The 24,510-nt window shown below is 37.3% G+C and overlaps 1 protein-coding gene across 15 annotated transcripts in view; it reads right to left on the bottom strand.

Annotated features, from left to right (window-relative positions):
* Nucleotides 1-955: 955 nt before the first annotated feature.
* Nucleotides 956-24,510, bottom strand: part of AHI1 (Abelson helper integration site 1) — a 198,298-nt gene continuing 174,743 nt past the window's right edge. For 11 of the 15 annotated variants that reach the window (XR_011994336.1, XR_003234906.2, XR_011994335.1 and 8 more), the window contains 3 exons: nt 23,767-23,825; nt 11,083-11,185; nt 956-1,791 (listed from right to left, as the gene is read on the bottom strand). Coding sequence is in view for 12 of the 15 variants with exons in the window: in XM_025997872.2 (XP_025853657.1) it covers nt 1,789-1,791; nt 11,083-11,185; nt 23,767-23,825 (165 nt within the window). In the remaining 3 variants the exon portion in view is untranslated. The remainder of the gene's footprint in view (nt 1,792-11,082; nt 11,186-23,766; nt 23,826-24,510) is intronic. The other 4 variants (XM_072720369.1, XM_072720362.1, XM_072720396.1 and 1 more) reach the window with 1 other exon arrangement.

The following is a 24,510-nucleotide window of genomic DNA, read 5'->3' as shown; positions in this document are numbered from 1 at the left end:
GTATGATCAAGATGTTTTATTAATCTACTCATGAACATAACTGGAGTCTTTTTTTTTTTTTCATAACTGGAGTCTTATTTGTCAACTGGACAAAAGAGGAAAGGACTGGGTCTTGAGTAACACCAACTTTTCTTGGTTTTGCCTCAATTATTATTTTTGTCTTCATTAGTTACAATACAAAAAAAACCCTTTATTTTTCATATGAACACTGAGATCTCAGCAAATGTTTAGCTCCTGTGACATATTTCATTTGTCTTGTTTTAATTTTTTTTAGTTATTTAATTAGTTTTGGAAAAGAGAGTGAGAGCATATGAGTGGAGGGTGGGGCAGAGAGAGGGGAAGAGAGAATCTCCAGTAGATGAGTAACTTATTGAAATCCTTTGTGATTAAAACCTAAATCAGAAAATCAATATGTCTCAAAACTATAAGCTAAAACTGCAGAGATGCATATTTTATTTTATAATGATCAAGAAAATTCACAACTCAGACAAAACAAGCTCACACAAGGGTCACTCCAGCTGCCTGGGCCCAGCAGACATGCATCCAGGACAACAGGAGCTCGGTGCCACCACAGAAGATTTTGGGGCTGATGGCTGAGGGCTTCTGCTGACATTGGTGCCACTCACCACCTTTAAAAATGCTCTCCCCCCCATTAAGTTCTATACAGCAGGGGCATGTTTACCAATTTTCATGCCTCTACAACATGTGCAGGGATAAGAGCCAAATATGTTTTTACTAGAAGAATTTCACATCGGGTATACATCTGGGCAAAATTTACACCTCAATGCCCAACTCTGTTTTTCTCACTTCTTATTTTAATCAATTCAATTTCTAATTTGGTAAATAAGTTTTCTGATACTATATTAGTTTTGACCTTTGTGGGGTTAAATATTTTACTGACAGACTTATAATCACATTGTTGAGAAAAGAGTCAAGAAAAAAACAAAGAAATGAATTTTTATATTATAACATAACACTTTAATAAAACAGTCATATTGTAATGACACCGTTAATTAAGGAACTCAAGGAATAAATAATGCAATGTAATAATTTAAGAACAAATGTTAAGACTAAAATAAATATTCAACAATGGAAGTCTACAAATGACTTATATGCTTAAATATGAAATGCTCTTTTTTAAAAGTAAAGATATTTGAAATACTGCTACCAATCAAGTCAAAGGGCATTTAGTTTACATGTAACAAGTTACATATATGATTCATTCAAAACAAACAAATTTGTTCCCTTTTAATGTCTTTCTCACTGGGACCATTTAAAATATACAATATTGTGAAGCTGCTTGTCTCTTAAAGTTAAATTTCAAAAGCATACACTTTATATTCTGAACATAACATCACACAATCACATTACAGATATAATAACATTAAACGACTGCTTAATGGACATCCCAACAAAGGAAACACTTTTCCTTCATGTTGAATAGCAATTATGTTTTTTGTTTTGTTTTTAAGCAATTATTTTTTTTTTCTTTATGGGTTTTCCAACAGTGGTCATGTAATTCTGATGTAATTACTAATAAATACAAGTGCCAGTACTTTGATCAACAACAATCACAATGGTTTATAACAATGAAGGCCAAAAGGCCACATTCGTTTTTCTACTCATACCTTGCTTCTGATTTTTCTAGATTCTCTCATAAGGACAAGACATAGTGGGTCCTTCCTTTCTTCCTTAGGATCTGAAAATTCTTAAGTCTGAAGAGAAACTGGTTTCATTTGCCATTTCGTTTCTGTGTATTTGACTGCCTCTTCATTCTCCTTCAACTCTTTACTAGGAAAAAAGTACACAAAATGTGTTCAATGAACTCAAACAAGGTCTTTTGCCCACAACCAAATCTCTGTATGGTCCTGCAGTGGAGCAGGTAATAAACATACTGTGCGACTGACACACACACACACACACACACACACACACACACACACACCTAAGACCAGAGTATGAATCACCTAGCTAACTCCTAGTTTGCTTCTTGAACATACTATTAACATCTCCCAGCACCATCAGCAGATGCAGAAGGCTTGCTCTGGTACTGACCAGTGAAAAAGAAATATACTTCTCAAATATAGACACTAATAAGTACCTAAACCCGGGGCAACTTTCAGAAATTAAGAACAGGCATTCAAGGTTCATAAAATTGTTCACTTATTGGGGAAAAAAAGGTTAGTAAATGGAAAGAATATAGACCATCCTATTAAATAGCATTCTTTCTTTTTTTAAAAAATATTTTATTTATTTATTCATGGAGACACACACACACACACAGAGAGAGAGAGAGAGAGAGAGAGAGAGAGAGAAACAGGCAGAGAAAAGCAGGCTCCATGGAAGCCTGATGTGGGACTCGATCCCAGGACTCCAGGATCACGCTCTGAGCCGAAGGCAGATGCTTAACCGCTGAGCCACCCAGGCGTCCCGAAATAGCATTCTTCCATTTGATCAATGGTGATCAACTATTTTTACAAGTTGTTTAAATATTATATTTTTTGGATAAATAAAAAAAAATGGTGGGTGTCATTTTTAACGAAGATAGTGATGGTTAATTACGCATCTAAATGCAGCTCTAAAATAAAGAAAATAATATCATTAATAAAATTAAGATCCAATGTGCAGATGAAACAAGCAGCTTCTTAGAGACCATGTGGGAAGTACACAAAAAACTACGTAGTGGTGTTGAACCTGACACTCTTTAATGCAATTATTCACGTGCCACTGGTAAGTTACTAGACTTAAATAAAAATGTCCTTTCTCTGAAGAGAAAGGGCTTAATGCTTGACTGCTCTGAAGAAAGAAACGCGGTCTAAGAATCTGGTTAAGGTGGTGGTCAATTCCACTGAACACTCCTGAGAAAAGTAAAGGGTAGGCTGGCCCTTTCGTCAGGTCCTTCCCTGGTAGCACAGGGGTATAGGCAACATCTGTGCTCTTCGGGGACAGGCTCCATCTTAAATAGTTACACTATCTTTTTTTGACAAGGGGAAAAAAATCCTTGGTCAGTCTGTGTTTCCTGACTTTAACTTTGTTGAACAGAGCCAGCACAGACAAGCTGCGATTATATGCAGAAGTTCAAAAATGTTTCAAGTGAGGCTCACCAGAACAACTAGAGTGTAAAATGGTACAGATGTGGTGTGCCAACCTACAATCGCATGAGGAGCCGAAAAAGGGTATCCCATTCATTTCTGCCCCTGTGTGTATACATGTAGAGCATACAAACCTTGTCTCAAATTAGGGCCCAATACAAATGGGAAATAAAGAAGCAAAGGCTCATACAGACGCTGGGCACCAGTACCTGAGAGATCCTACAAACAATGGCAAGGGGCCTCGAGGAAGGTAAATGGGATCTTAGAGGAGTAACAAGGCAAAACAGAGTGGGAGGAGGCGTTCATAAAAGTGGTAACAAAAACAAAGATGAAAAACAGAAAAGGGAAGGAGAGAACAACAGCTGGAAGTGAGTGAGCTGGATCTTGCACGTGCAGAGGACAGAGGATGACATTTATCAGGTGGAGGTTGCCCTCTAAGAAGTAAACAGTGAGGCCGGAGGACCCGCAGGAGAGGGAACCCTCTAGAGAAATGTAACTAGAACATGCAGAAGAAGGCAGTGTAGATAACATCTTTAAGGGAAGTGAATCAGACTAAGAGGAAGGGGCCTGTGACACAGAATGACAAAGATCACCTGGGAGAGGGAGGAAAGGGACAGAATAAAGGGAAAGGAGGACTGACAACCAGTCCACAGCTCTGACAAGGACGCAGGAGTGTGTGTGAGCACGACAGGTGCTGACAGCATGGGCTAGAGAAGCTGGGGCAGTGGATGGAGATTTGCTGAAAGGGAAGAGATGCCACCCAACCAAAGACTCCAGAGCGAATCCAAATGAGGTCTCTCTTTGAGGTGTCTCCTCCTGATTCAGCCCCTAAGTGAATGCAGGTAGAGAAATACAAAGTGGGGGCCTTTTTTTTTTTCAAGGGAAATCATATGAAAAGAGAAAGGAAAATGTGTGTAGTGAGCTTTTAGAAAATGAGTAGGAAAATGAGTAGGTTCATGTCTGTGTATGTTATGTGTGAAAAGTAAGACTCATAAAAATACCGGGCCCCACCCTGCAAGAAATTCAGCCCAGTAAATATTCCCTGAAGGCTTACTACTTGGCCAGACAGCAGGGTAAGCACTGGGGAGAGACAAGGAGAGCACAGTAGAGCCCCAGCCTGTAGGCACTTGCCATCTACTCACAGCTGAGTACTGTGGAACAGAAACAGCCCTGAACCTGGGGCCAGATCAAGTCCTAGTTCAGGCACTTCCTACCTGTGACTCTGAAACCCTGCTTTCTTCTACTGTACCAAGAATGGGCATATTAGAAAATTACTATAATTATTATTTTTCATTAAAATTTTTTTAAAAAAGATATTATTTATTTATTTGATATATAGAGAGAGACCGCAAGCACAAGCAGGGGGAGAGGCAGAGGGAGAGGGAGAAGTAGGCTCCCCACCGAGCAGGGAACCTGATGCAAGATCACAGCCTGAGCTGAAGGCAGATGCTTAACCGACCGAGCCACCCAGGTGCCCGAAAATACCTTCATTTTAAAAGAAATGACCAAGTGGTAGATGTCAATATATGTTGAGTAGAAAAATTAGAAAATATACAAAGTAAAATGAAAAAAAAATCATCACACCACCACCACTCAGAGGGAACTACTGACAATTTTTTCAATGTATATGGTTCAATATTTCATGCATGTAGTTGACCCTTGAATAACACAGGTTTGAACTGCACAAGTCCAGTCAGACCCAGATTTTTTTTTTGATAAATATGTTTGAAAAGTTTTTGGAGATTTATGAATTTATGATAATTTGAAAAAAAAAACTGGAAAACTGGCTTAGAAATATCAAAGAAAAAAAGTAAGAGAAAGATATGTCAGGAATACATAAAATATATGTAGATACTAGTGTCTTTTATCATTTACCACCATAATGTATACAGCAATATATATGTGTGAGCAGTTTATCTCTCTAGTAAATTGCATACTGCAGTAAAAAGTGATCTCTCACAGTTCTCGGGTTATTTTTCTCTGTGTTCAGTGCAATACTGTAAACTTTGAATAACCCAATGGGACCCAGACAAAGTGTCACCATTGATGCTGGAAGTGCTCCCAAGAAGCAGAGGAAAGTCATGACATTATAAGAAAAACGCAAATTGCTTGATAAGTACCATAGATTGAGGTCTGCAGCTGTGGTTGTCTGCCATTTTTCAAAATAAATGAACGCAGCATAAGGACCATTGTAAAAAAGGAAAAGGAACTGATGAGGCTGTTACTGCAGCTACACCAAGTATGAAAACCTGCATGTTTTGCAAAATGCCTTTTTTTAAAAAAAATTTATTTCTCTATGAGAGAGACAGAGACAGAGAAAGAGAGAGAGAAGGCATGGGCAGGGGAAGGGGCAGAAGGAGAGGGAGAAGCAGATTCCCCATTGAGCAGGGAGCCTTCCTGTTGGGGAGGCTTAATCCCCGGACTCTGAGATCACGACCTGAGTTAAGGCAGATGTTTAGTTGGCTGAGCCACCCGGGTGCCCTTGCAAAATATCTTTTTCTCTTGTATTGAAAAATGCAGTTTTTATGTGTGTGTAGGATAGATGCAAGAAAGATGTGCTTACAGACTCTAATATGATTCAAGAAAATTAAAGTCATTATGTGACAACTTAAAGCAAAAGGAAGTTGAAGGATCTAAAGCTGGAGAATTTAATGCCAGCAAAGGATGGTTTGATAAGTTTACAAAGAGGTCTGGCTTAAAAATGACAAGATAATAGAAGCAGTTCTGCCCACCAAGAGTCAGCCGAGGAGTTCTCAGATGCCACTAATAAAATCACTGAGGTGGAAGGATATCTGTCTGAACAGATTTTTAATGCAGATGAAAATGCCTTATTTTGGAAAGAAAATGTCACAAAGGACATTTATTAGTAAGGAAGAGAAGTGAGCACCAGGATTGAAGGGGGGCCAGAGGGGGATAGGCTAATCCTACTGTTTTGTGCAAATACAGTCGGGATAATGATTAGGATTGCCCTCATCTATATAGCTGCTCACCCCAAGGTCTTGAAGGGAAAGGGTAAAGACTAACTGCCAATGTTTTACTTGTACGACAAAAAGGCCTGAACACTGAGAACCCTTTTCCTAGGTTGATTCCATTGATGCTTTGTCCCTGAAGTCAGAAAGTACCTTGCCAGTGAAGGACTGCCTTTTAAAGTTCTTTTGATATTGGACAATGCCCCTGGCCATCTAGAACCCCATGGGTTCAACACTGAAGGGACTGAAATGCTCTATCTGCACCCAAACACAATGTCTCTAATTTAGCCTCTGGGTCAGTGGGGCCATAAGGACCCTTAAGCTCATTACACACATTACTCAAGGGAAGACTGTCAACACTATGGAAGAGAACCCCAACATGGAGAACATCATGAAAATCTGGGAGGTTACACCACTGAAGATGCCATCATTGTTAGAGAAGAAACTGTGAGGGCCATCAAAGCCCAAATGATAGATTCCTGCTGGAGAAAACTGTATCCAGATGCTGTGCATGACTTCACAGGATTTATAGCAAAGCCAATTAAGGAAATCATGAAAGAGAGTGTAGATATGGCAAAGAAGTTAGGGGGGTGTGAAGGGGTTTCTAGATATGGATCTTGGAGCAATTCAAGAATTGATAGAGACAACACCAGAGGAATGAACAGAAGACAACTTGATAGAAATGAATGCCTCTGAACCAGTGCCAGGAGATGAGGAAAGATGTAAAAACCAGTCCCAGAAGACAACTGACACTGGACAGTAGACAGTCCAGCAGAAGGATTCCAGCAGAAGTCAAGATGGCTTTGACTTCTTTTACAACTGGGATTCTTCTATGATATAGAGGTAATGAAACTACGGCAAATGGTGGAAAAAGCATTATACCATATAGAAACATTTTTAAAAAAGATTTATTTATTTGAGAGAGAGAGAGAGAGAGAGAGAGAGAGAGAGAGAGGGGAGAGTGGCAGAGAGAGAGACAGAATCTCAAGCAGACTCCCTGCTGAGTGCAGAACCTGCCAACCCTAATGATCTGAGCCGAAATCAAAAGCTGGCAGCTCAGGTGCCCCCTATATGGAAACATTTTTAGAGAAATGAAAAAGCAAAAAAGTCAGAAATTACAATGTATTTCTGTAAAGTTCTACTGAGTGTGCCTGCCTCTCCTGCCTCTTCTTCTACCTATGGCACCCCTGACACAGCACCAGTGGCTCCTTCTCTGCCTCCTCCAGGTGAAGATGACAAGCACAAAGACCTTTATGATGATCCACTTCTACTTAATGAATAGTAGATAATCATGCCATACAACCAATAATCATCTAGTGTGTGTGTGTGTGTGTGTGTGTGTGTGTGTGTATGTATACATACATACATACATATATATATATATCTGTGTGTGAAAATCTAACTGTGTCATCATCTCATCATTGCATAGTATTCACTGTGTAGAACATTACGTGTAACACTTGTACGGAAGCGGACTATCCTTAGGTAGGCAGTGATAGGCAATAAAATTAATAATGTGTTAGTTTTCTTCCTGTTTCATAACTTTGCTTTTGAAGAATTATAGTATAGTATGGCTCTCTCTCCCCCAATCAGAGAAATTGCTTATCAGCCTTTCATCACACATACGTTGTTTTTTAAAAAATGTAACAATGTTTCTTTCCATCAGTATCATGAAATAGTACTACAACACTGTATGCCACAACAATTCATTCATTATTATATAGGCTAGGTGCCTGGGAAGTGATTACATTGATTACACTAGGCCACCATAAAGCAACCATATTGCTGCTTCTTTGTTATCAGTGCATGAAGAGCTATACCTGTAAATAAATATAAATTTTCACATTATTGGGACGCCTGGGTGGCTCAGTGATTGAGCGTCTGCCTTCGGCTTAGGATGTGATCCCGGGATCCAGGGTCGAGTCCCACATCGGGCTCTGTGCAAGGAGCCTGCTTCTCCCTCTGCTTGTGTCTCTGTCTCTCTCTCTCTCTGTGTCTCTCATGAATAAATAAATCTTTAAAAAAAAATCTTCACATTATCTTTTCATTTTTTGATGTATTATTAATACATCTACAATATTCTATGACATAGATAATGATGGAGATACAGATGATTCATCTTGTACACAAATGCTATAAACTGACAATATTGATAAATATAGTACAGTACTATAAATTTTCTCTTCTGTATGGTTTTCTTAGTAACATTTTTGTTTTTCCAGCTTACTTTATTATAAGAGAACAGTTTATAACACATATAACATACAAAACAGTTAATCAACTATTTAGAATTATCAGTAAGGCTTCCTTCCAGTCAACAGTAGGCTGTTACTATTAAGTGTTTGGGGCAGTCCAAAGTTATATGTGGATTTTCAACTGTATGGACTGGGGGTTGGCACCCCTAACCCCTGTGTTGTTCAAGAGTCAATTGTATATGTTATATACAAACTATTTTATAATTATCTTTCTTTTACTCATAAATTTATCATACATATTTCCATGTCTATGAAAATACTTCTATAATGTAATGAATAATACCACATAGTGTTCTCTTATATAAATGTTTCATAGCTTAATTCTATATTCATGGAAATTCAATTTTTTCCTTCCTATTTTTAAAAACATTATTTATTTAGTTTAGAGAAAGAGTGTGTGCAAGCATGAGTGGGAGGGGGGGAGGGAGGGAGGAAGAGAAAAGCAGACCCCCTGTTGAGTGCAGAGCCTGACTTGGGGCTTGATCTCATGACCTTGAGATCATGACCTGAGCTAAAGTCAAAAGGCAGACACTCACTGGCTGAGCCACCCAGGCACCCCCTATCTTCCTATTTTTTTTTAAAATTTTTATTTATTTATGATAGTCATAGAGAGAGAGAGAGAGAGAGAGGCAGAGACATAGGCAGAGGGAGAAGCAGGCTCCCTGCACCGGGAGCCCGACGTGGGATTCGGTCCCGGGTCTCCAGGACCGCGCCCTGGGCCAAAGGCAGGCGCCAAACCGCTGCGCCACCCAGGGATCCCTCTTCCTATTTTTTTTAAAGACTATTTATTCATGAGAGAGAGAGAGACAGACAGACAGAGAGAGAGAGACAGAGAGAGAGAGACACAGAGAGAGAGAGGCAGAGACATAGCAGAGGACAAGGCAGGCTCCTTGCAAAGAGCCTGATGAGGGACTCCGGGATGATGCCCTGAGCCAAAGGCAGACACTTAACTGCTGAGCCACCCAGGCATCTGGTATCTTCCTATTTTTAAAACATTGCTTGAAGGAACAGCCTTTTAACTGAGTTGGTGCATGCATACTTGACTATTTTCCTACAGATTTCTAGAGGTAAAACTGTCAGATCAAGAGACGAACAATTTCAAAACTTAAAAAATAGCATCACCAAGCTATCTCCCACAAAGAATGGATCAATCTTATATAATTACCAGCAGTGTAGGAGGAACTTATAAACCCCATAGGTTTTATAAGTTTGAAACTTGTTGCCATTTTGTCAAGGGGGAACATTCTTTATCATTTATTGTTTTAATTTCTATTATCTAATCACTGGAAGGTGGATCACTGGACAATGGACAATGAAATATATGTTCATTGCCATTTACATATATTTAAGAATGGCCTCTGAATGCCCTTTGTCAATTTTCCTTCTTTGCTGATTTTTAAGTTTTTTCTTTTTTTCTTTATGTATGTTAGGGGTATTACTTCTTTATCTGACACATATTTTGTGACACTCTTCCTCATCCTGGGTTATTACTTGTTTTTAGATTTTGCTTATGGTGTGTTTTTTCTCTTTGACATTTCCCGTTTCATAGTTTTTATTATTAAAATTTGTTTCAAAATGTTTTCTGAATCTGTTACCAAGGATAAGAAGTCATTCCTTAACCCATGATTATATATCTATAAGCTTTCAGCATAATGAGCATTTTTTTTTATAATTAAAATCTACAAATACTTAAGAAAATTCTGAATCTAGGGGGATCCCTGGGTAGCTCAGCAGTTTAACGCCTGCCTTCAGCTCAGGGCATGATCCTGGAGACCTGGGATCGAGTCCCACGTCGGGCTCCCTGAATGGAGCCTGCTTCTCCCTCTGCCTGTGTCTCTGCCTCTCTCTCTCTTTCATGAATAAGTAAATAAAATCTTAAAAAAAAAAAAAAAAGAAAATTCTGAATCTAGTTCTCCGAAGATGACAGTTCTGTAAGAGTGGCCATGATACAGCTGGAACACTTCACTTCTAGCAAACTTCACTTGTGCCTGACAGAGAAAACAGAGGCCTTCTTATACTCCTTCTTCTACCAGAAACCATTGTCCTTTAAACAAATATGCCTCACTGGCCTATCTCAGTAGAAAAGTGACCCTTCCTTGTTCCACATTCTAATGTGTGAATTTCCTCCAGTCCCCAGGGATCATTCCCCTTGTTCTGTAACTTGAGTGGCTCCTCTCACAGGGCTCTTTCCTCCTAGTTTGTACCTACTCTCATCATTACTCTCTATAAAGGTCCCTAAATCCTGTGCTCTCCACTGCTTACTGCTCAGCTTTTCCTTTCCTTTGAAGTGCAGCTTCTTGGAGAAGCCATCTATTCGGATCACATCTTTTCTTCTGCAATGGAGACAATTTGATTCATGCTTCCAGGACTCTCATCAGAACTCTCCTCTTGTAGGTCACAAATGGTCTCTTGGCTGCAAATCTCAAAAGGGTACTTCGCAGTCTGTACTTCTCCTTTTGGCATTTGTCACTGTTTGTCTGGTTAGATTGATTGATTGATTTATAATTGCAGTAAAATTAGCATATAATGTTATATTAATTTCAACTGTACAACACAGTGCTTCGACAGGGCTATACTTTACTCAATGATGGTAAGTGGAGTTATCACCTGTCACCAAAAATGGTGTCACAATATTACTGACTATATCCTCTATGACGTACTTTTCACCTCCATGACTTATTTGGGATTTGTCACGCTTGACCATGCCTTCCCTAAATCTTTCTTTCATGATGTTATGATACAACTTCCTCTTGGTTTTCCTCTTACCTCTATTAGGGTGACTTTTTGGCTGGCTTGCTCATTTTTCTTTGTGTGCATATCCATTATGTGTCCTTGGTCCTCACGGCTCTGCTCTTTGCTCACTTCAGAACTACAGGAGGGAAAGAGGAGAAACAAGAGCCCATAAGAAAACTGCTGTAACAGCTCACATGAGGCTCTGATTTAGGATAAGGACAACAGGAATACAAGGGGAGATCGACAGGAGGGTATGAAAGAACATTTGATGCACTATATGAGTGATTAGACTAGGGGGTGAGCGGCAGGGAGTAGCTTAAAACAATGCAGAGACATGAACCTTCAACTGGTTGGGTTCCTTCTTTACTATGATGAAAGGACAGAATAAAATAAATTTTACTTCTCTCAGAAAAGTATCAGGTAAAAAACAAAGTTTTTATCAAAATAATAATAATTATACATAAAGAAAGTTTTATCAAAGTAGATGGAAAAATACATGTGCATAGAAATAACAGGAGATTCCTTAGGGACAAAAAAGAAGATAAATGAAATTTATCTATTTATATTTAAAGATTTTATTTATTTATTTATGAGAGACACACACACAGGGAGGCAGAGACATAGGCAGAGGGAGAAGCAGGCTCCTCACAGGGAGCCCAATGTGGGACTTGATCCCGGGACCTTGGGACCATGACCTGAACCAAAGGTAAATGTTCTACCACTGAGCCACCCAGGTACCCCAGGTGAAGGAAATTTCTACATAGAAAGCTGCGACATGATCTAGGAATTCCACTACTAGGTATCTACCCAAAGAAAATAAAAACACAAATTCAAAGAGATATATACCTCTATGTTTACTGCAGCATTATTTTTACAATAACCAAGATATGCAAGGAACCCAAGTGTCCACTGTTAGATGAATAAAGAAGATGTAGTATGTATGTGTATATATATACATATGTGTATATATGTATGTATATATGTGTATATATACACACATATATATATACACATGCACAATGAAACATTAGTCATAAAAAAGAACACGATCTTTCCATTTGTGACAACATGGATAAAGCTACAAGGTACTATGCTAAGTGAAATAAGTCAGATAGAGAAGGACAAATACCACATGATATCACTTACAGGAGGAATATAAAAAACAAATGAAAACAAAAAGGAGAATCAGACCTATAAATACAAAGAACTGATGGTTTCCAGAGCAGAGGGGAGTGGGGGGCTGAGCAAAATTGAGGAAGGAAAGTGGGAGATAGAGGCTTCCAGTTATGGAATGAATAGTCATAGGAATAAAAGGTACAGAGAGAAATAGTTACTGAGGTTGTAATAGTGTTGTATGGCAAAAGACAGTAGCTACACTAGTGGCAAGCATAGACTTACTGAATCACTATGCTGTGTACCTGAAACTAATGAGACATTGCAAGTCAATTATACAAAAAAAAAAAAAAAAAAAAAAAAAAATCTGACCTGTGGGATGTGGAATGCAGTTTTTTAAACAGTTCAACAGTAGGAGGAAAATATAAAACAAATATTTGTGAATGAGTGCAGAGTAGTGTAAATGATGTTAGGAGAAAGAAAATACAAAAATGATAAAAAAAAAAAGGGAAAATTTTTTAAAAATTTTATTTTATTTATTTATGATAGGCACGCAGTGAGAGAGAGAGAGAGGCAGAGACATAGGCAGAGGGAGAAGCAGGCTCCATGCACTGGGAGCCTGACGTGGGATTCGATCCCGAGTCTCCAGGATCGCGCCCTGGGCCAAAGGCAGGCGCCAAACCACTGCGCCACCCAGGGATCCCAAAAAAGGGAAATTTAGAGTGGAATATAGTGTTTCCTTCCTAGAATATCTGGGAATGGTGGAAGAGTTTGACACAGATGCAAGAATTTCAAAATCAAGTCATATGTAGGATTGAATAGAGATTGTTATGAACTCAATTGTGTTCTCTCAAAATGCACAGGTTGAAGCCACCCTAATCCCCAAAGTGGAAGCAGGGCCTTTAAGGAGATTAATTCAAGTTAAATGAGGCCACAAGGGTGAGGTTCTAATCTCTGGAACTGGTAGTCCTTATTATACGAGGAAGAGACATCATGGAGCTCTTTCTCTCCATGGGGAGAGGCCATGTGAGGACACAGAAAGAAGGTGGTCATCTGCAAGCTAGTAAGAGAGGCTCACCAACAATCAATCCTGCTGGAACCTTGATTTTGAACTTTCAGCCTCCACAACTGTGAAAAAACAAATGTCTTTGCTTAAGCAACCCAGTCTGTGGTACTGTTATGGCAGCCAGAGAAGATGACGTGGAGATATAAAAGGTAAGTAAAATGAGATCAGATGGCTAAGAAGGACAAGGTCAGAAATTAAAAGATGAAAGAATGAATGGAGTATATATTTCAAAAGGAGGCAAATGATGAGAGAAAGGAAAGGCTGAGTTCTAAAAAAGTAAGCACTGATAATTTTAATCTCACTCCAGGGAACCTGTCCTTGGCATTAAAGTACAAACTCAGGTCTCTCTGGGGACCGGGGGAGTAACACGGTGAGTGAGAGAAGCATGTGAGGGGTAATACAGTAAACTGGCAAACCAGAGAGTGGATGACCATTGCAGGGGAGGCAATCCACTGCCTCAGCTCCACTCTTGGATGCCATGGGACACTGTGAAACTGTGGTCCAAAACTTCAGATTATCTTCAAGAGAAGTTGGAAGTCCACATTTATGTGAAATCTTTTTGTATTTGGGCGACTGAAAATTGCACACACACACACACTGAACCCAACCAAGGATACTAGGACTGCATCTTGCTGGTGGGCCCTAGTTCTTGATCTCTGCTCCAGCCATAGAGCATGTGCCAGCCTCAGGGTACCCCAGGTACTTTCACTTTAGTTCACCTAGGCCCTTCTCTTTTTGTTCACCCTGTCTCAATATGGTCTTTAAGACTTAAATGCTGTCTTATATATATTTTTTTATTTAAATTTTTATTTTTTTAAGATTTTATTTATTTATTTATGAAAGACACACAGAGAGAAGAAAAGACATAGACAGAGGGAGAAGTAGGCTCTATGCAGGGAGCCCAATGCAGGACTCGATCCCAGGACCCTGGGATCACGCCCTGAGCTGAAGGCAGACGCTCAACCACTGAGCCACCCAGGCATCCCACTGTGTTATATATTTGGCTTTCACTGAGCACTGTGGGAAAATCAAACTGTGATCCTCTCCACCTTTGTGGAGATCCTCTCCACCAGTGTCCCATTCTATATAGATTAGAATCTAACAGAAAATTACCTTGAAAACATATACATCTAGACTTTTGGTTGTAGCCAAGATGGAGTAACGGAGACTAGATATACCACTTGCCTAAAACCACCACCACCAAAAGCCCCTCCCAAACACTGAACAAAATATATGAAACAACAGTTTTCAAGCCAATGAATCACTGGCAACAAAGGACACTGATACCCAAGAGATGGAGAATAAATGAGATGAACCTGATGGTCATCCATCTTACTACCTTGAGAGTTTCCAGCCCATAACACAGGGAGATGAAGCCTGCATGGGTCCTGGTGGACTCCCTGACAGCTGAGGGTCTGAGGACATGAAAGTGGCTACAGTTCAGAGTGCCAGGAAGGAGAAAGCTTCACAGCGAGAGAATGTGAAGTTCTGCAAAGGGTTCCCTTCAAGTATTCAGCAAGTACTGATGAACAGATGCATCTAAGGAAATTTCCTGAAGCCAGAACAGTGCTTGTTCCTACCAGCCAGGCTGGAAAACCTCACAACTCAGAACACACTGCATAGAGTACCCAGAGGGATTGTGTCTGTAGTGAGGAATAATTATGGCTCTGGTCCCACCTAACAAGTCTTAAAAGCAAGACCTCAAAGGATCAAACTGTTCTGAGGTAGCTTAATTATATTCTAGAATAGAGCTCAAGGATACCTATAGAAATACAGAAATATCTAGCAACCCAAAGGTAAAAATTTCAATGTACAGCATCCAATAAAAATTTACTAGGGGGGGAATGGCAAAGAAGTACAACCCACGATGAGGATAAAACAAATTAAAATGAACATAGATGTTAAAATTATTTTTTAATTTTTATTTTTTTTATTTTTTTTTGATGTTAAAATTATTAAAACAATGTTAGAAAAAAACATTATTAAGACTATATTCCACCTGCTCAAAAGGTTAAGTAGACACATGGAAGACATTGAGAAGGGCCACGATGAAAAATAAAATGCCTGAGGTGAGAAATACACTGGAAGGGATTAAAGTCAGAACAGACACTGCAGAAAAAAGATCAGAATCAGATAACTTGAAGACACAGCATTAGAAACTATTAATAGAAATTAAATGGAACACAGAGCAAGAGAAAAGATGCTCTGAAAAAAAGAATTAAAAAAAAAAGTATCAGTGAGCCATGGGACACCTTTATGTGGCCTAACAGATGTGTAACTGGAATCCCCAAACAGACGGATGCAGAAACAAAACAAAACAAAACTGAAGAAAAAAGGCCCAAATGTCCCATATTTGAGGAAAATATAAACCTACAGATCCAACCAGCCCCTAGCGCAAGAAACATAAAGAAAATTATGATGCTATGTACAGAAGAACAAGATAAGCATAATAGTCTATTTCTTGTTGGAAAAAACTGCAGGTGAGAAGGCAATGAAGCAACATTTTTAAAGTACCAGAAAAAAAAGTGCAAATCTTTCAACACAGAATTTTATGCCAAGTGAAAATAGCTTTCAGAAACAAAAGTGATCTAGTTCTTTTCAGACATCTTTTCAGTGAAGGCATTTATATTTAGCTAGCCAAAACTACAAGAAATGTTGAAGGGAGTCTTCCAGGTGTAAGGAAAATGATAGCAGGTGAAGATATGGATTTACAGAAAGGAATTACAAAATACCAAAGATGGAAACAAAATGGGCAAATATTAATATTTTTTAATTCATTCTCTTCAAAAGATGACAGTTTAAACAAAAATAATAACATCCTGAGGTGTTTATTTTTTATTTTTATTTTTTTCTGAGGTGTTTATAACTTAAATGAATGTATGACTATAGAAGCATGAAGGTCAGGTGGGGAGAAGTGGAAATGTACCATCTTAAAGATTCTGAAGATACACTGTGATAAAGATTTATATTTTAAACCCTAAAAAAATCCCTAAAATAGTAAAACACAGCATTACAGATACTAAGCTAACAAGAAAAATAGATAAAACATAATCTAAAAGAAAGCAGAAAAAGATGAAAAAAGAACTGATGAGACAACTAGAAAACAAAAAGCAGTATAATAGACTAAAACTCTTCCATATTAAATAATTGTATTAAATATAGATGTTTGTTTAATTATTCTAATTAAAAGGCAGAAATGGTCATATTGGATAAAAAGAGCACAACTTAGTTATATGCTGCCTGTAAGAAACATGCTTTAATTCTCAACCTCTTTGCATCTTTATATTTAAAGTAGGAAAACACATACACCATTATAATACTATTAAAAGAAAGCTAGAGAGACTTTGTTAATATTAAATGAAGTAGATTTCAGAACAATGAATATGATCAGAAAGAGTCATTTAATAATGAGAGTGTCAATCCTTTAAGAGGACATAACAATCCTAAACATATGGACACCTAATACAGAGCTTCAAAATACATGACACAAAAACTAACAGCTACAAGAATGAAAAAAAAAAACAAGCCCACAATATTAGCTGAGGACTTCAATATTCACCTCTCAATAATAGAACAGGTAAACAGAAAATCAGTAAGGCAGAAGACATAAACAACACTATTAGCCCATGTGATTCAATTAATTTATAAAAGAACACTTCATGAAGAAAAACGCATTATACACATTCTTTTCAAGGGTACTAAATAGTTTTACAAGAGAGACCATATTAAGAACCGTAAGACAATTCTCTAAATTTAAAAAGATTTGGCTCACATAGAGTATGTTCTCTGACCACAATGGAGTGAGAAATCAGTAACAAAAGATCTCTGGGAAACTTCCTAAATATTGGAAATGAAATAACCCACTTCTAAGTAACCCACAGGTCAGAGAAGAAATCTGAAGGAAAATTAAGTGTTTTGAAAGAAATGAAAATGAAACCTCAACATATCAAACTTTGTGGAATGCCATTCAAGAGTGCTTAGTGGGAAATTTATGGTACTACATAGGAGAGAAGAAAGGTGTGAAATCAATGACCACAGTTTCCACCTTAAAAAACTAGGAAAAGGACAAATTAAATCCAAAATAAGCAGAAATAAAGACGAGAGTGGAAATCAATGAAATAGAAAATAGATAAATAATAAACAGAAATCAGGGCACCTGAGTTGGCTCAGTTGGTTAAATGTCTGCTTTTGGCTTGGGTTGTGGTCTCATGGTTCTGGGATTGAGCCCCTCATTAGGCTCCCTGCTCAGTGGAGAGTCTGCTTCTCCCTCTCCTTCGGCCCCCTACTCCTGCTCTTTCTCAAATAAATAAATAAAATTAAAAACAAAAACATAAACAGAAATCAATGAAACAAAAAGCTGATTCTCTGAAAAGATCAATAATATCGAAAGACCATAAGCCAGGCTGATTGGAAAAAAAGAAAGAAATTATCAACACCAGGGATTAGAGAAATGCAACACTATCACAGATTCTATTAATACTGAAAAGATAATGAGGGAATATTATGAACAACTTTATGTCAATCAATTCAACCACGAGTGAAATACATCCTTGAAAGAAACAAACTATCAAAGTCTATACTAAAAAAAAAAAAAAAAAAAAAAGATAACCTTCCTTAATAGCTCTATTTCTATTAAATAAATTGAGTTTGTCGTTAAAAATCTCCCAAAAAAGAAAATTCCAGGACCAGACAGCTTTATTGGTGAGTTTACCCAATATTCAAAGAAGAAATAAAATGTCTGTGAAAGTGGTAGAGCTAAGGACTTCTGGAGAAAACTGGCAAAAATGGTTAGAATCAATATTTTTCAGAATTCTGGAAATAACCAAAAGCTTGTGGCAACTGCAGAATGTTTATTCAAGAAAAATGGTTGAATCTTGGTAAGATCTTTCAAGCTTTGTGGCATTTTAACCAGAACGAGTCCCATCCCCCACTGCTGGCTCTGTGAGGACCTTGAAACAGAATAGCCAGCATTTACGGTGAAAGCAGGTAGCCTGGCAGCTACTGGAAGGCACAGAACAGGGATGGAGCTCTTTCAAAGCCTCATTTTCAAAGAATTGTCTTCTTGATCTGTCTGGTGGTTCTTTGTAAGATAACACTTACTTGTAAGGCTATCTGTATTTGACCTATCTCAGGGGTTGCCTTTTCTCTGGGAGGCACTTGTTGAAAACAATTACAGTTAACTTCAAGGCTGCCTCAGTGATGGAGAACAAACAACAGGCTAAAAAGCTGAAAAGAAAAAGTTGGGGAGATGTCTATAGGGTTTTAAAAAGCTTGGATATAGTCCTGAGTCTAGAAGGTCTCACATGTGTAGTAGGGTTGTGTGCATGCACAACAGAGGCCTAAGGATGCCTTACACCTTCATTTCTGGCTGATCTTAATGCTCTGTGCTAACAGGAAGGAAAGCTAAGACAGAGTTGTCAATTGTTTGGCTAAACATGGACAGTGTGCACGACTGCTTGGCTAAATATTGAAGTTGCACACAATACCCCAAAAGAACCCCTTAGCAAGACTGGGAGACTTACCGGTTTCCAGGTGTTTGGGGAAATCTTTGTCCAATTAGCTGATCACTAATCTAACCAAGCAGAGACTTCAGTGGCCATAAGTTATAGTGTTACAGAATTTATTCAGAGAAGTTATTTAACAAACAAAAACAACTACAATAAGTAGCAGCAACAAATCCCAGGGAAAGAAAGAATTTGATTTCCAGAGTTGTCATACAGTATTTAAAATGTCCAGTTTTCAACAAAAGATTACAAGACACACAAAGAAACCAGAGGTATGGCCCATACAAAGGGGAAAAGAGTCATCAACAGAAACTGTGCCTTAAGAAATCCACACATTGGACTTTGTAGACAACGACTTGGAATCTACCATTGTAAGTATGCTCAAAGAACTAAAAAAAAATCATGTCACCAAATCTAGTGTATCAGTGAAGAAATAAAAATTACAAAAGAAAAAAGACCAAGGCTACACAGACTTCCAGAAAATGGAAGAGGTGGGAATTCTTCCTAACTCATTCCACGAAGGTGAATTCCTCAGATACCAAACCAGACTAAGACATTACAAGAAAACAACAGACCCTATGCCTCATGAACAAAATGCAAAAAGTTCTAAATTAAATTTTAGAAAATCATGTTCACCAATTTATAAAAATGGTAACATACCATGATTACGTAGGGTTTCTCCTAAGAATGAAAGGTTAGTTTAAATTTGAAAACCAGTGTAATTTACCATACTAACAAATTAATAAAGAAAAATCATGTGATTATCTTAATAGATACAGAAAGAGCATCTGACAAAAATCCAACATTCATTCCTGATACAAATTCTCAGCAAACTGGGAAATGAAATTAACCACCTGATAAAAGAGATTTATAAAAAAGATCTACGATAATATCATACTTGATGGTGAGAGACTAAATGTTTTCCCACTCATTACCCATAAGATCATGAAGAAGGTAACACTATGTATTCTCATCATTTCTATTTGATACTGTAACACTGTACTGGAGATTTAGCCTATGCTATAAGGCAAAAATATAAGGATAAAAATAAAAATAAAAGGCATTCAATTTGGAAAGGAAGAAATTAAACTTGTTTTCTATTTGCTTGAATGTCTATGTAGAGAATCTAGTAAAATATACTAAAATTAAAAAGACATTAAGATGGCGTAATACAAGTTCAACATCCAACAGTCAATGGTATTTCTATAAATGAGCAACAAACAATTATAAACTAATACTGGAAAACAGTATCATTTACATATGAAATACTCAGGAATAAATGAGCCAAACGTGTAGAACTTATACCCTAAAAACTGAAAAAAAAAAAAGAAAAACAAAACAAAAACAAAAACAAAAAACAAACCAGTGCTGCAAGAAATTGAAGGAGACCTCAATAAATGAAGAAATATATCACGTTAAATGAGTCAGATTACTGAACACTGTTAACATGTCAGTTCCCCCCCCTCCCGACTGATCTGTGGATTCAAGGCAATGCCAATTGGAGCTCTAGAAGGCTGTTATGAAGCTTATTCTAAAATTCATGCAGACTTAAAAAGGACCTTGGATAGCCAAACCAACATTAAAAAATGACAAAGTTGGAGGACCAATAATACCTAATTACAAGACATACTATAAGGCTGTAGTAATCAAGATGGTGTGTTATTGATGTAAAGACAGAAAAGGAGAGCAATGGGTCAGAACAGAGTGTCTGGAAACAAATCCACACATATACTGACAACTGATTTGACAACAAAAGTGCACAAGGGCCATTCATCTGAGGCAGGAATGTTTTTTCAACAAATGGTACTGGAACAACCAGATACACAAATGTAAAACAAAACAAAATAAATCCTCTGATCCAAACCTCACACCATATAAAAAAATTAACACAAAACCGATCACAGACTCAAACATAAAACCTGAAATTATAAAACTTTTACAAGAAGACATAGGAGAAAACTCCTGTGACTTTAGGCCAGGTTGCTTAGATACTATAACTAAAGCATGATTCATAAGAAAAAAAACTGGTAAGTTGGAATTCATCAAAATAAAGCTTGCTCTTTGAAAGCCACTGTTAAGAGAATGAAAAGAAAAAACAGAACAAAAGGGAAATATCTGCAAATCACGTATCTGATGAAGAACATATTTAACATATATAAAGAACATTGTGACGTCACACACCTGACAATGGATGGGTCTGATCTCACAAAGGGGAGAAAAGAAAAAGAAAGAAGGAAAAAGGCTGAAAAATGAATAGAGTAAGAACTTAAAAGAAAAACAAAGAGGTTGCAAACAACAGGGTGTTTTAGGGAGAAAAGAAACTACTTTCTTATGGACAGAAAGAGAAACTGAGTGTGTCTGGAATAGAATTACTATAAAGATAGAATCAATACATAGTGGAAGACTGACAGGATACTTAGAATTAACTCTTATGGCTTCACTATATTAACAAGAGATTTTATTCATTCATTCAGTTCACATTTGAGTGTTCCTAAATAAAGGACTTTAATATAACTGACCATCTGAATTAAGTTTTCTTTGATCAAAGCTGTTAATGAAATAAAACATATTATGTTTTAAAAAAAACCTGAACAAACTCAAGTTAAAAATACATTAATGACAAAGAAATACCAATACTACTTATTAAGAACTGTAACATATTTACAGAAATTTCATTACAAACTCTAACCTAGGCAGTAGATAATAACATCTTGGGGTATGAGGTACAAAAGGTGAAAGTTTGAGACCTTTAAGAATATGCCTTTGTTAAATTAACCTATTAGAGTTTCTTCATGATGATCTTAAAAAGGAAGTGTAATACTAAAGTGTGTAAAACTTACTTGCACAGAAGTGATTGACATTTCTAAAAAAATAAAGAATAAACAAGACAAATTCAAGTGGAAGTGGTAAGAGGTGGTCCTATATAGCTTATTTATATATTCTGGTCAACCAACTAAATAAGTAGATGTTGCAAACTGAATGGCAAGATTGCAAAGAAACAAAAAAACTGGCCTGTGTCCATTTACTTGGGTATTATGGACTCATTTGGGTAAATTAAAGAAATAAAGAAATGACTTTTTTGTACATACTGGGCTGTAATATTTCCACCTTGGACTCGCCTACAGTTTTCAGGTCATGAGAAATGTATCTTAATTCATCCTTACTTCTAAGAAATTACTACTATAGGGAAAGCCCAAAGGCTGCAGATGAACTTGAGCATTTAGACATATCTGAACTTCTCATGAAAAATTTATTTTGAGAAGCTCTGTAAGTACTCTATGCTCAAAAAGAAAAGTTGAGCTACTTTAACAGCCTTTAGAAGCTGAGATGTTTTGTGAGTTTTTTTTTTTAAACCTTAATAAGTAGAGTATGGTGTGGAATGATCTTGTATCATTTGAAAATAGGTATCCAATGCAGTCAGAGTGACTACAGTCTCTCATTTTGCATTTTAGGTAAAAGCCTGAAATTTTTTTTATAAAACTAATGTTCAAAAACACCAAGAGCAGTGGTGTCATAACATATTAAAGATGGTTATTTTTTGGTTGTTGAAACAGTTTGTCCTCACTGGTCCAGAGTACTTTATATATATAGTCATTAGCATAAAGTCATTGAGTACATATACTCCTTAGGGGCAATGACTGCATTATCAACTATTCTAAAAAAATTCACTTTTTTAGAGAATGAACTGAGAACTCTCCTAGCAGATGTAATAAGAACAAAAACTGGATGTATGTTTGTATCCTATGAATGGCACAACAGGAAAGCCTGGAAAGAAAAGTAGATTAGGGAACAGAGGAACTGTGTTCTGGAACTGGGTCTGCCACTTAGTACCCACAGTGACTTGAAACAAGTCTCAGCCCTGAAGATCTTGTTTCGCCATAGGTAAGACAGGGATCAGGATACTGGTCTGCAGGGAAATGGTGGGAATCAGATGTGATAATGTGGGCATGCCCCAAAGTGATATGAGGCTATAGATAGTTACATCATCATCAATGGATTTTCTCTCAGAAAGAAAAATTTTTAAGCTTCCAACAAGATGTTATTTTAACAAGAAGCCTGACCATACTAAATATAATTTAAAAAGTAAATACCCCAGTAGTCTGGGAACCTTTGGTCTTGGTCTGTGCACTGACACAGACATGTCCTGTGAAATTTATGCAAGGCCTTTCCCCTTAGTTTTCTTGACTAGAAAACAGACGGGATATAGAATTTCTAAGGAATCTTGTTAGGTCATGATTCTGTGACTCTTTAAAACACCATTTAAAAATCATGTTTGTCTTTCATCTGTAGAATGAAACATTATCTTGTGAGATAATGCATGAGTTTATTTGATAATTTCTGTAAGTTAGATTGTCAATGCATCAGAAGTTTTGAACTGATCATGATCTCAGGGTTATGAGTTGGGCCCCGAGTCAGACTTCACACTCAGCAGGCAGTCTGCTTGGGATTCTCTTCCCCTCTTCCTCTGCATCCCCACCCACCTACGTGAGCATATGCAAGAGCCCTTTCTCTCTCAAATAAATGAATAAATCAAATCTTAAAAAAAAAAAAAATAGGGCAGCCTGGGTGGCTCAGTGGCTTAGCACCACCTTCAGTCCTGGGTGTGGTCCTGGAGACCTGGATCGAGTCCCATGTCAGGCTCCCTGCATGGAATGGAGCCTGCTTCTCCCTCTGCCTGTGTCTGTGCCTCTCTCTCTCTCTTTCTCTCTGTCTCTCATGAATAAATAAATAAAATTTAAAAAAAAGTAAAATGTTACTCAAAAATAAAAGACAAAACAGGTCCACAAAAACAAAAATTTAGTGTGATATTTTAATTTTATTTACTATTATTTCTTGTAACTTATATATATCTTCAATGTCCAACCATTAAAATATTCTCCTTAATCTAGCTTACCTCTTTCAAAATTAGGGATCTAAAATTTAACTTTTGGTTGTAATGTCTTAAAAAGAGAAATGAAATCATCCTTAAAAAAACAAAACAAAACCCAAACCCAACTATTTATCACCACAAATTTTTTAGGAGAAGTTGCTTACTGTGTCATGGACTCTGAGTCCAGTCTGAAATCCTGGGACTTGTCCTTAATGACTGGCTGCTGTGAAAGAAGAACAACAATTGGTGAGGCAAGACTTGGAGAAGATAATGCAGGCAATAGTCACAACTTGCTGAATGAGGAGAGAACATGTCTGTTCTGAACATGAATGTCTATCAGAAACATGTATTTACTCCTATGGAAAACCAACTGGTTCTTCACATCATCTGAGCACTTATACCCAAAGTCAGTTTTCAGGTATGTGGCAAAAAAAAAAAAAAGTCAGGTGTGAATCAGTCTAAATTAATCTAGACATACTATGTGGGAGATCGCTTAAGTTCTAAATTTATCTTTCAACACTGCAGCTTTTCTTCCTCATTTTTTCGGTATACTTTATATTTTCATAGTGATGATATCATGCAACTGTTTATATTTTCACAGTGATGATTTGTAAAATTTTGATCTGAAAACAGTCTTCTACAAAATTTGTTCAGGATATATTTTATTAATGGCACCTTCCTGGGGAAAACAAATTAATAAGCACTTCCAGTGGTGCCAGATTATACTGAGCATCTTGTTAGATGGTTCATCAGGAATTCAAGCATTAACTCCAGATGAAAGTATACGGTGGGAATATGGTGTCTGATATGAGATAGTCTTTAATAAATCAGCCCAATGTTGCTATAAAATTGACTACAATTTTTTTTTTTAAGATAGTTACATGTTATGGAAAGATGCCTTTAAAATT

This window comes from Vulpes vulpes, chromosome 1, assembly GCF_048418805.1.
Source record: "Vulpes vulpes isolate BD-2025 chromosome 1, VulVul3, whole genome shotgun sequence".
In the NCBI taxonomy this organism is placed as follows: domain Eukaryota; kingdom Metazoa; phylum Chordata; class Mammalia; order Carnivora; family Canidae; genus Vulpes; species Vulpes vulpes.
The sequence above is the reverse complement of the archived record's forward strand: the minus strand, read 5'-3'. Positions and strand labels throughout refer to the sequence as shown.